The following is a 14,110-nucleotide window of genomic DNA, read 5'->3' on the forward strand; positions in this document are numbered from 1 at the left end:
ACTGTGGCCATCACTTGCTGGAATCTATACCCAAGTTTGGAAGGCGGCGGGGGGGGGGGGGGTGGGGGGGAGGTAGAGTGAAGCAAGTGCTGCTGGAGGCGCTGGAGAAGGGAGCAGTGGCAAGGCTGATTTTGCTGTTAAAATCAACTGAGCTGTAACTGTGATCCTCGCATCCTTGTTATCACAGGTCAACTTGGTCTTAGAGCTAAATAAATGAAAACAGTAAGGCATTATTAAAGCAATGGCAAAATAGCTTTCTCATCAATAAGGTTTGAGGCACTGTCAATATTCAATTCAAAGTAACAATTTATTTTTTTTATGTTGGACAAACAATTAGCATTTTGATTTTTTTTGCAATGTGTCATTATGATCCGAATTCTTTCTTCTCCCACCCAACCTTCCCATTCCCCTTTCTCTCCTCTCTTGCTGTCTGTCTGTCTGTCGCTCTCTCCTTTTTCGACTGTGGACTTCAGCTGAGCGAGGTGATGTTTGAACGGCCCCCGGGGGGTGCGACGATACGGTGACCACTGCGGCGAGGGCCGTCGTCCACTTGAGCCCCTGCGGACAGGAGGAAGGAAGAGGCATGAAGTGATGAGGCCAGTGGGAGCCCAGGTTTTCCCCTTTGCCCGCACCTGCTATAACTTACAACGTAGCAATTGCCCTAAGTGTACGGATGAGTAGTAACGTACAGGGTGGAGTCGGGTTAATGAGCTGGTGGGACAGTGGGCAAATTAAAACCACTAATGTTAGGATTACGCTAACAATGGGTGCTTGATGGTTAGCATCGTCTTGGTGGACCAAAGGGCCTGTGCTGCCTCTCTCAACAACTCATGTCCCTATTTCCATATACCCTTATCGAATCATTGAACGCTACAGCACAAAAGGGCTATTTGGCCCTTTAAGTCTGTGCTGAACTATTATTCGGCCTAGTCCCATTGATCTGCACCCAGACCATAGCCTTCCATATTCCCTCCCACTCTTATACCAAACTTGACCTTGCATTCATCGCTCGGCTGGCAGCTGGTTCTACATTCTCACCTCTTTGTAAAACCACATTTCACCTCTCAACTTTAATCTATATCCTCTAGTTCTGGACTTATCCAACCTCAGTGGAAAAAGGCTGCTTGCATTTAATCTATCTAATATCCCTCATAATTTGGTATAATTTTCTATCAAATCTTCTCTCATTTTCTGATGCTCCAAGGAATAATGGTCTAATCTGTTTAACCTTTCCCTGTATCTCAGCTCCTCAAGTCCCCTTGTAACACCTGTATAAATCTTCTCTGCACTCTTTCAGTCTTATTGAAATCTTTGCTGTAGACTGTTGAGCGAACTTGCAAGCAATCTTCAAATTTGACGCAGAAGCCGGCCTTTTGGTCTATCGACTCTCTGCAATTCCATTCCCTCACTAATTTTTTCCTGAAATCAGTTCTCACGCTCCCACTCACCCACACTAGGTCGGCAACTAACTTACTAACTGCAGGTCTTTCAGATGCAAGAAGAAATCAAAGTACCCAATTATCCCACGGAGGGCATGCAAACTCCACACACTGATCTCACCCAAGGTAAGCATCAGACCCAGGTCGCTGGAGCTTTGAGGCAGTAGCAGCTCTACTTACCAGCCATTCTTCCCCTGCCCCTACCAACATATACCCTTGGTTTGTGTTGATCCAGAGTTATAGGGTCTGGGATTGGAGCAAGCCTTCCCTGTGTGATCTGTTGTACTCTGCAGCACCCACAACATTTAGTTCCCAGCGTCAACTAGGAGGGCACATCAAGAGCTGGGATTGAGCCTGAAGGGCTGTTTTCCCTTCTTTAATCACTATCCCCTTTGAAATCTATCTCCACTTAGCCCAGCACAAGCTTTCTTCCACCCTTCATCCCATGCGAAGCTAATTCAAAAATCCAAGGAGGCTTTGCTTTGTGGATACAGAATCAGTTCACTCAGAGAAAACTGAGAACGGTTGTAGATGGTGTGTGTTCTGCTCAGGGACCGGTGACCCAGGGGTGTTCTGCAGGGATTTGTTCTGGGATCCCCTCTTCTCTGTGATTCTTACAAATAACCCGGATATTAGAAGGGTGGATAACACCAAAGTGGGTAGTGGTGTGGATACTCTAGAGTTATGGAAGAGTTCAAGAGCTGTGAGATAATGTTGCAGCTATATAAGACCTTATTTAGATTCTACTGGAATTTTGTGTTCAGTTTTGGTCACCTCACTTCAGGAAGGATGTGGATGGTATAGAGAGGATGCAGAGATGATTTACAAGGATGCTGCCTTGATTGGAGAGCATATGCTTTGTGAGGATAGGTTGAGTGAACTGTTTTTTTTTCTCTCCTAGAGGATGAGGGGTGACCTGATACAGGTGTGTAAGATTGATCACGTGGATGGCTCAAGGCTTTTTATTCTTCCAGGGCTGAAATGAGGAGGGTATGGATTTAAGGAGCTTGGAAGTACAGGGGGATGCAAGCAGCAAGTTTCTCCCCCACACAGAGTGGTGGATTTGCATGGAATGCACTGCCGGCAACAGTGGTTGAGCCGGGGGCAACAGGATCTTATTGGATAATTACGAGGAGCTGAGAACAATGGAGGATTAGGCAGTAGGGAAATTCCAGTCAGTTTTTAGAGGAGGTTGTTAGGTCAGCACAACACTGTGGGCTGAATGGCCTGTTCTGTGCTGTAGATAGCTATGTTCTATGACTGCGCCTTCCTCACCTTTATGAGGGTATAGAGGTAAGCAGCAAGAAAACAGGCCCTTTGGTCCAATGCACACCAAGATGCCTATCTGAGCAAGTCCAAACTACCTGGATTTGGTTCTTGTATCTTTTTACCTTGCCCCTGCCCAAATGTTTTTTTTTTAATTAAAATGTCACAATTGTACTCTTTAACCTCTTCCTCTTGTTCCATATATCTACTACCCTCTATGTGAAAGAGGTGTCTCTATGGTTTCTTTTAAATCTTTCCCCATCTCACCTTCAACCCATGCCCTCTAGTTTTAGAATCCTCTCCCCTGAGGAACAAAAAAGGCTAGCTCTTTATCTTAGATGTACCACGCACGATTTTATAAACTATTATCAGATCACTTCTCAGCCTCCAGGACTCCAGGGAAAACAGTCGCAGACAATTCTAAAAACAACTTGTACTCAGCCAACAGTATACGAGTTTGCAGTTTGTTGTTCCTTAGTGATCCCAATCAATTCTTATTCTTTAAGATAAGAAGATCAAAAACTCCAGCTGGGCTTGGGCATTTTACCCATTCCACCATTCGATAAGGCCAGGATCAGTCTGCTTCTGACCTCAATTCCACTTTCCTGCCTGAATCCCATACTCTTCAGCTCCCCTTAAATATACTTAACAACATCTAAGGTAGAGAAATACAAAGGTTCACAACTCTGAGGGGTTAAAAAAAAACCTGTAGCTCAACCACAAACCTCCCAGTTTCATTCTCATGCCATTTGTGCTTTGCACAAGTCCCTACTCATGCAGGTAAATATTGGGACTGGATGGTGACGGTGCTTGGCTTGTGTGTAATCTATTTCAGTAGATTAAATCCAATCAGTGAAATTTGAGATGTTTCACACATGAAAATAAGACTGCCTTAGGCTTCAGGACCATACATTTTTTTTTACTTTTAAACTTAGTTGTTCCATACCTGCATTAGATTTTGTTAAACCATCAGAAGTTCTTCCTATTGAAATGAATGGAAATGTTTAATTGACAAGGGAAAGAGGCCAATTTTCTGAAGGACTCAACTCTATACACTAAATATGGCTTCAAATGATCATATATGTGGTGCTAGATTTACCCTCATTCATAAAATTATGGCTTTACAAGTCAAAGTTTGGTGAACAGGAATATTTTAAGGCAGAAAAAAAATCTTTTCATTTTAACTAAAATGAAATTAAATGAAAACAGCTATTTACATCAAAAGAAATGCTTTAATGTGTAAACCTGTTCCAAGGTACCAAACAGTTAACACCAGGGCATAGTAGATTTTACCCTTGCTTCCAACAATAGCACAGCAGATACCCAGTAGCTTGAGGAGTAACTTAATCTTTGGCAAGATCTGACTAGCAATGGGAAAATCAGGTCCATTGGGATTACTCAGTGGAGCGTCACAGCACTGCAGTGAACCTCCACGGTGATGAACCAGCTGGGTCTATTCGGGAGGATGGGGTGGGGCTCAATGGGTAGTGACAATGACCCGAGAAACAACCCTGCTCTCACATGACAATGGGGCCTCTTTTATCAACCTGACCTCCAGGAAGGTCACCGAACCCTGACCCGCAGACACGAGGGCTCTACTCTTCTGACTCTGAGGCCATAATGACGACAGGGATGTGTCGGGGATTTTGTTGCCCACCATTTCTCCCCCCTCCCACTAGCCCACCATTTCTATTTCCACTGCTTAGCCTTGCTCAAAATCTATTCCAGCTAATATAACTGAAAAACATGGAAATTAATATGTGGTTGGGTCTGTTGTAACAAACTGAAACAAATTTCAAAGTACAATCAATAAAAACCCTTTGTTAGATGGATTATGATTCAGAGTGGATGACAACAGCAGAATGACATCGCATGACCAATGTTACACAGAGGTATATTGAGAAGATAGATTTTCCAAACTCAAAAACTCAAGTGCCTCTCTTGGTTCAATTACTACTGTTAGATTAAATACTAAAGTAAAACATTAATTCAAGCTGGAAATGAAGGCCACTGACAAACGAGAAATCAAATCCTGAATCATTTCCTTCTGGTACAACTGCCCACTGACTTGCATCGTGTCAGAACATCTAAGATTAGCTGCTCTCAGCTGGGCCAACCACTAGGCATCACTGGGGGAAGCGGAAGGGGCAAGATAATTTAAAAAAAAACAGCAGGAAATAATGTAGGATTATTATCCTACAGCAAATACAAATGAGGGGTCTTCCTGCAAGGCAGAATTAGACTGGCACAGAAAGATCAGTTACCCAAGTAAGTCAATTTTAAATGAGGAGAGTGAAAGCAATAAAATTAGAAAAGGGGGTGGGGGGAAAGAACAAAATAAAAGCAAAAGTTCACTGCAGATCATAACATCTAAAATTCATTTCTGTAAGAAAAAAAAGAACACTCACCACAGCTCGAAGTGACTCGTCCTTCGAAACAAGTTCTCCTTCACATACCATGGACAATGACACAAAGCGAGCAGTGACTGTCTAAAGTCGATTCCAGGATGCCTGATCTTTGAGGACCTTCTCTTTCCCTTTCCTATCCATGCTCCTCTCAAAATTCCTTCACGCCCTCCCTGCGATCGAGGGCCATATTAGTATTTTAGCAATCAGGTGGCTTCCCTCTTTGAGTTGATACCCATTTACCTGCCTCTCTAAAAAGCCCAGGTTCTACTGATTATTTTGAGATCTATTCATAAAGGAATCACTTTCTTGTCAAGATGGAAGGTTTAGAACTTCATCTGGGTAATATAAGAAAACCTCATTTTCCATTACGGTCAAAAAATATATACATTTCTTTACTTCTCCTCTGCCCTTTTTACTGATTTACTCAAAGTTCTTCTAATTAGCCAGAATTGTACTTATGTAACTTTATAGCAAAACTCATTGTATCCTTGTTTCATAATAATCCCAGCTTCCCCAGTCTCTCGATGTAACTAAATCTTACCCTTAGTACCATTCTCCTCTGAAACTTCCACAAAGACTGGACATCAGTTTCAAAATGTGGTGCCCAGAATTAAAGCCTTCACGCCTGGTGATTTAGAAAGGCAATCGCAAAAGCATCAATACATCACAAAACTGTTAAGTGTTCTAAAATGACAGGAAAACTGCCTTGCTTATTGTTAACTTTCAGCAGTGGTGCAGATTGATAGAAGAATCTCAGATGGAATGTCAAGAGTTGGAAATGTTTGCTTCAATGCAGTGTTCTTACCTGAAAGGCTGAAGCCAGATTGGTGTAGATTTCGAACTGGTTGGGGCTGTTTTGAAGGGGATGTCTTGGCTGATGCTGAAGGGGTGCCTGCTTTTGGGGTGCCTAGGTCGTACACGGGACCATCGTACATTCCTCTGGGTACACCACGCACCTGTGCCAACTTGAAAAGATAAAAGAATGTATTAGATGAAGGTTTTTGCTGCACAGTTTCAACAGCTAGATCATATCAGCCTTGCCAAATTAATGTCAGCACCGTCGGGATTTCTTCTCTTTAAAGATATTAGAGCCCACTTCTTTAACTGCTTCCCCAGCATTGCATCACACCTCTGCCAACCTTCAATCTTTCCACCAAAAGTCTGGATAGGCAGCTTATCAATGAACAGAATTTAGTCCAAGAAACATTAACAACTTCATTCATAAGCCATAAAACATTGGCACATTTGCATCTCTGCAGAGTTCACGACGGGAAATAACTAACATCCTCTCCCTGTGAGTATCCCAAAGTGGAGCTCTGCTCGGTGCACGGTCATGGTGTCTATGCCAACAGGTGCTCATCTTTCAATCTGACTTCAGGTGGGGCATGGCCAGAGAATTTCACTCTGATCATGCAACACAGCTGCCACGCAAGATGAGTTAACATCAGAGAAAGATACATCCATGACAACCCCTGAAGCCACAAGGCCACTTGTGGCCAACAGTAAAAACAGAAACGGCAGCATGAGAGTGCAAGATTTTCATCCACGTACATCTAAAAATGTCAATCCAAACTCTTCCAATGAACAAAAAAAACCAAAGATTGCAGATGCTGGAAACTTGAGCAAACAGTGAGCTGCTGGAAGAACTCAACAGGTCAGAGATTTAAAGGTTCCTTTTACTGTCACATAATAATACATTAAAAATTGAAGATACATGAGATTTGTCAACTTTTGGCTGCCATGAGGCAAACAAAGAGTTGCCATGAGCATTACCCAGCACCCCAAAGAATAGAAGGAGGAGGAAAAGGAAAAAAAAGTCCCTTCAGAGACACTGAGCATCTGTGGATTCACCTCCAGCCCTCCTGCAGTCACACAGACTTCAGATCAAACAGTCGGTATGTTAACCTCTAGATCAAAACCTTTGATACAGTCAGGAAGCCTTCAGGTCCTCCTTGCCCTCAGCACCCTCTTGAATCCTAGCTCTGATACTAGGCTCCTATGAGCCAGCTTCCAGCAGCCCACAGCATGCGTGGGCCATTCAGCCACTGAGCCCCTCGCTGGTCCACTGCTGTGGTCACCATCCTGTAGGGTATTCTCCTATGCTCCTCCCTCACAAGGGGGCTGTACTCCCATTTCTGGTGCGCTGAGTCTGCATCTCCTTGTGGCACGCTGCTCAGCACAGGACGGCCACCTTGTGCACAGACCACTGTGATTGTGGGATTTAAACAAAAAATACTTTTGTTTCCTTTAACAGGCTGTTTAAAGCCCATATAGAGCTGTTGGCATCAGTACCAGGCAATAGGACCCTGCATAGCAGTGCTGAGTCTCTGCTCCCTGCTCTCCCAGGTCTGCACCAGCAGCAGCACCGCCAGTTCATTTTCGGCAGCGTCCACAGACAATGTTTTGTGTCAGGCCCCTTAAAATCGAGATTTATTTCCCATGTACAACCCTCGAAATTCAGAGACAAGAATCACTGTGATTTATGATCTTAACATCATAATGACCTCTTCTTTTCTCATCTATTTATTTCACTATCTTAAAAAAAAAGATGTGGTTGTGGCACATTGACGAATGCAGAAGCACAAGTTCATACCCCACCTCTGCCACTGTGGAATTTAAATTCAGATTTGGGAAACAAGTGTGAATTTGAGTAGTGATTAGGACACAGAGGGGCACGGTCAAGCTGAGAAAGTGAGCAACAAAGATGCAGTGCAACACAGGGGCGGCGCATTTGCCATAGCGGTTAGTGCAGCACCCTCACACCGCTGACGATCGGGACTGGGGTTTGCGTGAATTTTCCACGGGGGCTCCGGTTTCCTCCCACTGTTCAAAACGTACCAGGGATGTAGTTTAATTGGGTGTAAATTTAGGTTAAGCAGTTACAAGTGCAAATGGTACATTACAGGAGTACAAGAATAAAATCTTACCAGAACAATACAGACCCTCGATGAGTCCAACACAAGATGTATTTACCAGAGAGCAAGTGCAGTGAAGATTCACTAGACTGCATCAGTAGGCTAGCCATCAATTTTTTGCAGCTTGGATGAATGGAAGATAAGCTTTTTGAAAGGTTCTCAATTCTTCTAGGGTTCGACTGGCAAGATGGAGAGAGATGCTTCCCTTAGCTGAACTGTCACTGTTTCAAAATAACGGGGGGTGGAAATTAGGAGAAAATGACTTTCTCTCTTTGGACAGAGAATGAGTGGAATTCTCCATCCAAGAAGGCTGGGAAGACTCTTGTCACTGATTCCATTCCAAACAGTGATCAATTGATTTTGAGAAACTGAGGTCTAGGAGGAAAGGGCAGGGAAATCGTGTGAAGGTAGAAGATGAACCTTCATCATAATGTGTGGTGGAACAGATTCGAGGGGATCAAAAGGCCTCAGTTCCTATTCTCTTATGAATATATTTTATATACCCCTGTACACAGACCCAATGAAATGCCATCCTTGTGGAGAAGCTACTGCTTTAGCCACTGAAACACTGCCAACCTTCCCCTCCTCCCTCCATCTCAAGGAGGCAGGTTTGGAACTAACTGGGTTTAATGGTCAAGCTCAGAGATTTGACAGGTGATCAGCAATGTAAACCTCTTCACTTCTAGCAAGAGGGTAGAATGCCCAATGAAAAACTGCTGAAGATGTGCTCAACATCTATAAGAGGTAATTCGTTTGATGCCTGGCAAGAGCAAACATAAATATTATTCCAAAGCTGGGTTAATTGAACTATCTTGCCGCATGGTGCTTGGCAAACTGAAGCCAGATGTTCCACAGAAAAAATAATTCCAATGGGATTAGTGATAATTACAGCTGAATTCGTACTGAGCTAACAGCGGGATCAACAACCTGCCACCTTCAATCTTCACTAAATAGATACGATGAAAAGGCTTTATTTTATCTTGAGTGAAGATCCAAGCACTACAGCAAAGCACTATCACACCTTAAAGAGCAGGGAAATTAAGCTCAAAGAACAATCCTGGCAGCTAAACGTTGCCAGCTTTCAGGACTGAAAGGCAGACGGGGAAGGATCAGTCAAGCAAGGCTTCCTTGTGTTGTCTGCTGAGAGACAGATGCTGATAGCAGTGCTCACAGACAGACCGGATCTTCACCTTCTTCACAGACACGCCCACACATCCGCTCTTCAATACGACCAAAGCAATGCCCTGAATACAGATACTTCCAAACCACTAACCCAGCTGATTTGCCAACCCGATTCCAGAAATTGGCTGTTCTTCCATCCCTGCTCTTCTGAAGCTATGATTTAAACAGGCTGTTTGTTTTATTCCTCCAGACAATTCATCCCTAAAAAGGGCAGATGTAACTCCCGGTCTCATTCATTTACCTCTTCTAGCAGTGGCTGCTAAATAAAGATGAGAGAAACTTTCTTGTCTCTCTCACACCAATAACTCCCATCTGCTGATTGGCCAAATTGATTCAATGAACTAGAAATACTTCAAAACATTTCAGGGACAGTCTTTTGAGATTAAAGCAATGCATGTATGTTATTTGAGTTATGCACCAGGTCTGCCCTATCATTGAATCTTAATATTAAACTGAAGCCAAACTTCAGCAGTTGAAGAGATGGGCTTCCCGAACTGGTTGAAGAGGTGTGGCAGGGGAGTGTAATTTGGGAATTACACTTGCTGCGACTGGGAAGAACCTTTCTCACTAAATCAGGTATATAACGTGACAAAGAAACTTAAACTTGGGTTTGCTACTTCTTACTCTCTTGCTTATGGGCTAGAGGCTATGTGGCTGCAGGAGTGTTAGAGACTCAGGCATATGCAGTAGCCCCAAACGGACTCCTTCTACTATTGTTAGAGGTGCTGGGCATCGTGGAAGCAGATTCTTGTTTGCCTTATGGCAGACAAAAGATGAAGTGTATCATGTATTTTTTAATGCATTATTATGTGGCAATAAAAGGAAGCTTTGAAAAACCTTTAGTTACTTGAGAAATGAGAGGCACAGTGATCAAGACCAGGAAACAAATATAAGGGGTGGGTATCTATGAGGTGCAGGAAGGTCAGTAAATGAGGAAAGGAGCAAGAAAGGGAAATAAAAGATGGCAAGCTGAAGTGGAGGAGTAGCTGACAGCACATTGGGAACAAGGAGAGAGAGAGGAAGAGGAGAGGGAAAGAGAGAGAGGAAGGGGAGAGTGAGTGAGGGAGGAAGGAAGAGAGAGAGATGGAATGATAAAGTACTAGAGATCCTCCCAATCACTAATGGGAATCATAGACTGCAGAGATGGAGATCCTCCCAACCACTAGAGGGAGTCAGAGAATGGTTTGTTGCAGGTTGGGTTGGATTCAAGATGGATTCCTCCACATGGTCCTGAGTGAGTTCTGCTTTAGCTAATAAGTAGTTTTAAAAGAACCCAAGTTTCCTTATTACAAGAAGCATCACACGAGAGAGAGAGAGAGAGAGAGAGAGAGAGAGAGAGAGAGAGAGAGAGAGAGAGAGAGAGAGTGAGAGAGAGGGGAAGGGAGAAAAAGGAAAAAGGAAGAGAGAGGCAGAGAACAAAGAAAAGCAGGTGGAAAGAATTTGTTTTTATATTTTTCCCTACAAGTGCCAGATGGCATAAGATGTTTTTTTTAACCAATGTCATGGTCTTTAAAATGTTATCTCTGTGCCAGCCAATCTAAGCACAATCATTTTACTTCAGAATTCTTGTTATTTTGGGTCCTGTGGAATTGAGCCCCATCTTCTGTTCACCATCCACTACCAAAGAACATGAACATGCATTCTCTTAGCACTTTGCCAGAAGCTCTGCAATGGCACTTACTGTGTAATCTTCAGACTCAATGGAAGAAGTGATGTTGAACATGGTAGCCATTGGAAAGCCAATAATAACCTGCAACACTTTGAATCACTATTCACAATTCTTTTGAAACTCCTAAGGAGAGCTTTAAGAATGACGCATGATTTAAAGGTAAAGGTTCTATTACTGTCATGTAATACTACATTTAGAACTTAACATACATGAAATTCTTTAACTTTTGTCGACCGTAAGGCAGACAGAGAGTCATCACTTTGTCTAGCACCCCTCACAGAAACCTACAGCACCTGGTGTTCCTAGGCAAACTCCCCTCCAAGTACTGACCAGTCCTGGACCAGTCTGCTTAGCTTCCAAGATCAGACAGTCTCAGGCATATGCAGGCTATTAGGTGCCACATAGGTGGTGGCTTGCAGGCCTTGCCATTTTCAGAGGTGAAGGTCTCATGGTGGGGAGGTGCTGTCTAATTTACCGAGGGGTGTAACTGCTGGGCATTTTGGAGATGGTACACACTGTGCACCAATGATGGAGTGAAGGAATGTTTAAGTGGGGTGCCAATCAAATAGGCTACTATGTCCTGGATGGCTGTAGTTCTAACAAGGTGGGTCCAAATACACATTATGAACCTAATGGATCCATGTCCTGGTGTGCAAATCAATCTGCTGGCCAAAAGTAAATCACAAAATTATGTAGACACCGTGGTTGAAGTAAAATCACAGCGCTGGAAAAGCTCAGCAGATCAAACAGTGTTCTCTATGTAGCAAAGGTAAAGATACATAACTGATGTTTTGGGTTTGAGCCCTTCATCAGCGTCTGATGAACTTTGCTGAAGGGCTACCTAAAGGACACGGTGTGATGAATCTGCAGCCCAATGTGCACCTGTGAGGCAGATTCCAGCAATGACTGTGCGGTGAGAATGCTGCATCATGGCTTTCAGCTGAATGTTTTAAATGGCTTCAGAGAACAAGCCAGCTCTTGTAGCTTGGGGTGCAATTTCCCAAAGAATAAATCACTGGACCCACTACAGTGGTGTAGGCAGGCAGGCTAGAGGCAGCCCTGGGGAGAGTCAATTGAGGAGGTCAATTCACAGCAGACCGAGAGGTAATAAAAGTGACAAAATCCAGCTTTGTACCAGACAAAGGCACCACTCCTTTGGTCAGTCTGGCACCAAGGAGGAAATTTTGACTTTAAAAGTGATGATGGAAATGAAACTTGGGGAAAGAAAAATAGAGTGGATGCAGGAGATATTATCTCTCATTTTATACAGAAATAGAAATGATGTCATATCTTCTTTCAGCTGTAAACAATAAAAAGCAAGAAGAGATGAGCCAAGAGAGAAGTTAAGGGAATATATTTCCTGCCCAAATTTTCTGAAAAGCAAAAGGAAATGCAGGTCCAAAGGAATGGTGTATTTCCCCCCCCCCCCTCTTTCATTCTCCCTCTCACTTGCTGTAGAATTCAGTAAAACAAGAACGTCTGCAGGCGCTGGTGTCGAGTGCAATACACAAACGTGCTAGAGAAACTCAGCAGGTCGCACAGCATCCTTGGGCAGTAAAGGGTAACCAACGTTGCAGGCCTTCATGTATACCGGACGAAGGGCCCAGGCCCGCAACGTTGGTTACGCTTTACTGCCCAAGGACGCTGTGTGACCTGCTGAGTTTCTCCAGCACGTCTGTGTATTGGCCTGTAAATTTGACAGTTTTGCTGCTTCCTCCGCTTCAATTTATTTTTGTTTTGCAGGCAAGAATGCATCAGGAATGTAATAAATGAAGGCAGAAGTCAATTCAGTCCCTCTTGGTTGCCCTCTTAGTTCACCAGACTGTGGCTGGTCTTTTTTCCGGAACTCCATTAATCTATCACTCCTGTTTTTGAATACACTGTGCTTCTGAGCATCCACAGATTTAGGATCCAATAGTCCAACGATTTACCATCTTCTGGCCAGTCCTCTTATTTTTCTTGTGAGTGCAACAATTGGTTTCAAACATTCCCAACCAGGAGAAACATCATCGGTACATCCACCAAAGCTCGTGAGGACCAATAATCCCTCTCAGCTGCACGTGCATGTCCCCTCTTGCACAAAACAGAGTGTGCAAGCCTTCAAATGTGCACATTTTGATTTCTTTCGTGCACAGCTTAGAGGGAACACTGGTGAGGACTTAGTTTATTGCAATGAGATCAGCTCTCATTCTTTTAAATCAATGATTCTCAACCTTTTCCTTTCCTCTCACATGCCACAAGGGTTAGTAAGGGTTTGCCTAAGGTGGCATGTGGGTGGAAAGAAAAAGTTTGAAAACTACTGTTTTAATCGTGCTTAATGGACTCGTTATGTGCACGGTTTCATAGCTCCAAAGGAAATGGGCCAATGACAAATTTTCTCAAGCAAAATATTTCAGTAACAATTGGGTCTAGAGCAGTGGTTCTTAACCTTCCTTTCCCACTCACAGACCACCTTAACCAATCCCTTACTAATCACACAGCACCGATGGCATAAGGATCACTTAAAGTGTGATGTGGGTGGAAAGAAAAAGTTGAGAAACTCGGTTTTAAATTTTAAAGAGCAGAGGCTCAGTTTGCTTAATCTTCCCACAGAGTGACAAACCTGCCATCCAATGAAGCAATAATATCCTTCTCCAGATACGCAATATTCTGGGCGCAGCCCATCTAAGGCATCCATAGTGTCAGCAGCATTTCTCCACCTCTTCAACGAAAGCCACCATAACATCTGACCTCTCAACCTGCACGTCAACCTTCAGTGATTCATGTGCGGAAATATCCTGGTCCATCTCAACAATAATGCCTCTAACCAGAACTCTTCCTTTCTACTCATACGAATGTGTCCTTCAAGAAGTTTAACCTGGTTTAGAGTTCAAGTTGTGATACAATAAATTATTTCTTGACATAGGTCTGATAGTTTTCCCAAGGATGGATGGGGTTAAATTGTAAAGAGCAAGTTCTATTTCAACAGGAGGCAATGAGAAATGATGCATGCTTTTGATGCAAGTCGTTCAACCCGAGTTTCCCAAATGCATTAAGATCAGATTGTTGTGGAGTAGGTTTACAAAGATCAGTGCAACATCATGGGCTGAAAGACCTGTTCTGTGCTGTAAGGTTCCATTTTTAAGATTCTGCCCAGTTAACAATCTAACTTTAGTTTTTGGGATGAGTGCATACAAATTATTAGGATAATTACAACAGTATTCTACACCAAAATTGGACCTCTACATGGGA

The 14,110-nt window shown here is 43.3% G+C and overlaps 1 protein-coding gene across 3 annotated transcripts in view; it reads right to left on the reverse strand.

The window, feature by feature from the left end:
* Positions 1 to 288: 288 nt before the first annotated feature.
* The window catches only part of LOC138743634 (dihydropyrimidinase-related protein 3-like), a 198,683-nt gene continuing 184,861 nt past the window's right edge, over positions 289 to 14,110 (reverse strand). For 2 of the 3 annotated variants that reach the window (XM_069899159.1, XM_069899161.1), the window contains exons 13-15: positions 5,919 to 6,078; positions 3,652 to 3,687; positions 289 to 558 (exon numbers count right to left, since the gene is read on the reverse strand). In XM_069899159.1, coding sequence (XP_069755260.1) covers positions 470 to 558; positions 3,652 to 3,687; positions 5,919 to 6,078 — 285 coding nt within the window. In that variant the 3' untranslated portion in view covers positions 289 to 469. The remainder of the gene's footprint in view (positions 559 to 3,651; positions 3,688 to 5,918; positions 6,079 to 14,110) is intronic. The other variant, XM_069899160.1, reaches the window with a different exon arrangement.

Source organism: Narcine bancroftii, chromosome 9 (genome assembly GCF_036971445.1).
Source record: "Narcine bancroftii isolate sNarBan1 chromosome 9, sNarBan1.hap1, whole genome shotgun sequence".
In the NCBI taxonomy this organism is placed as follows: Eukaryota; Metazoa; Chordata; class Chondrichthyes; order Torpediniformes; family Narcinidae; genus Narcine; species Narcine bancroftii.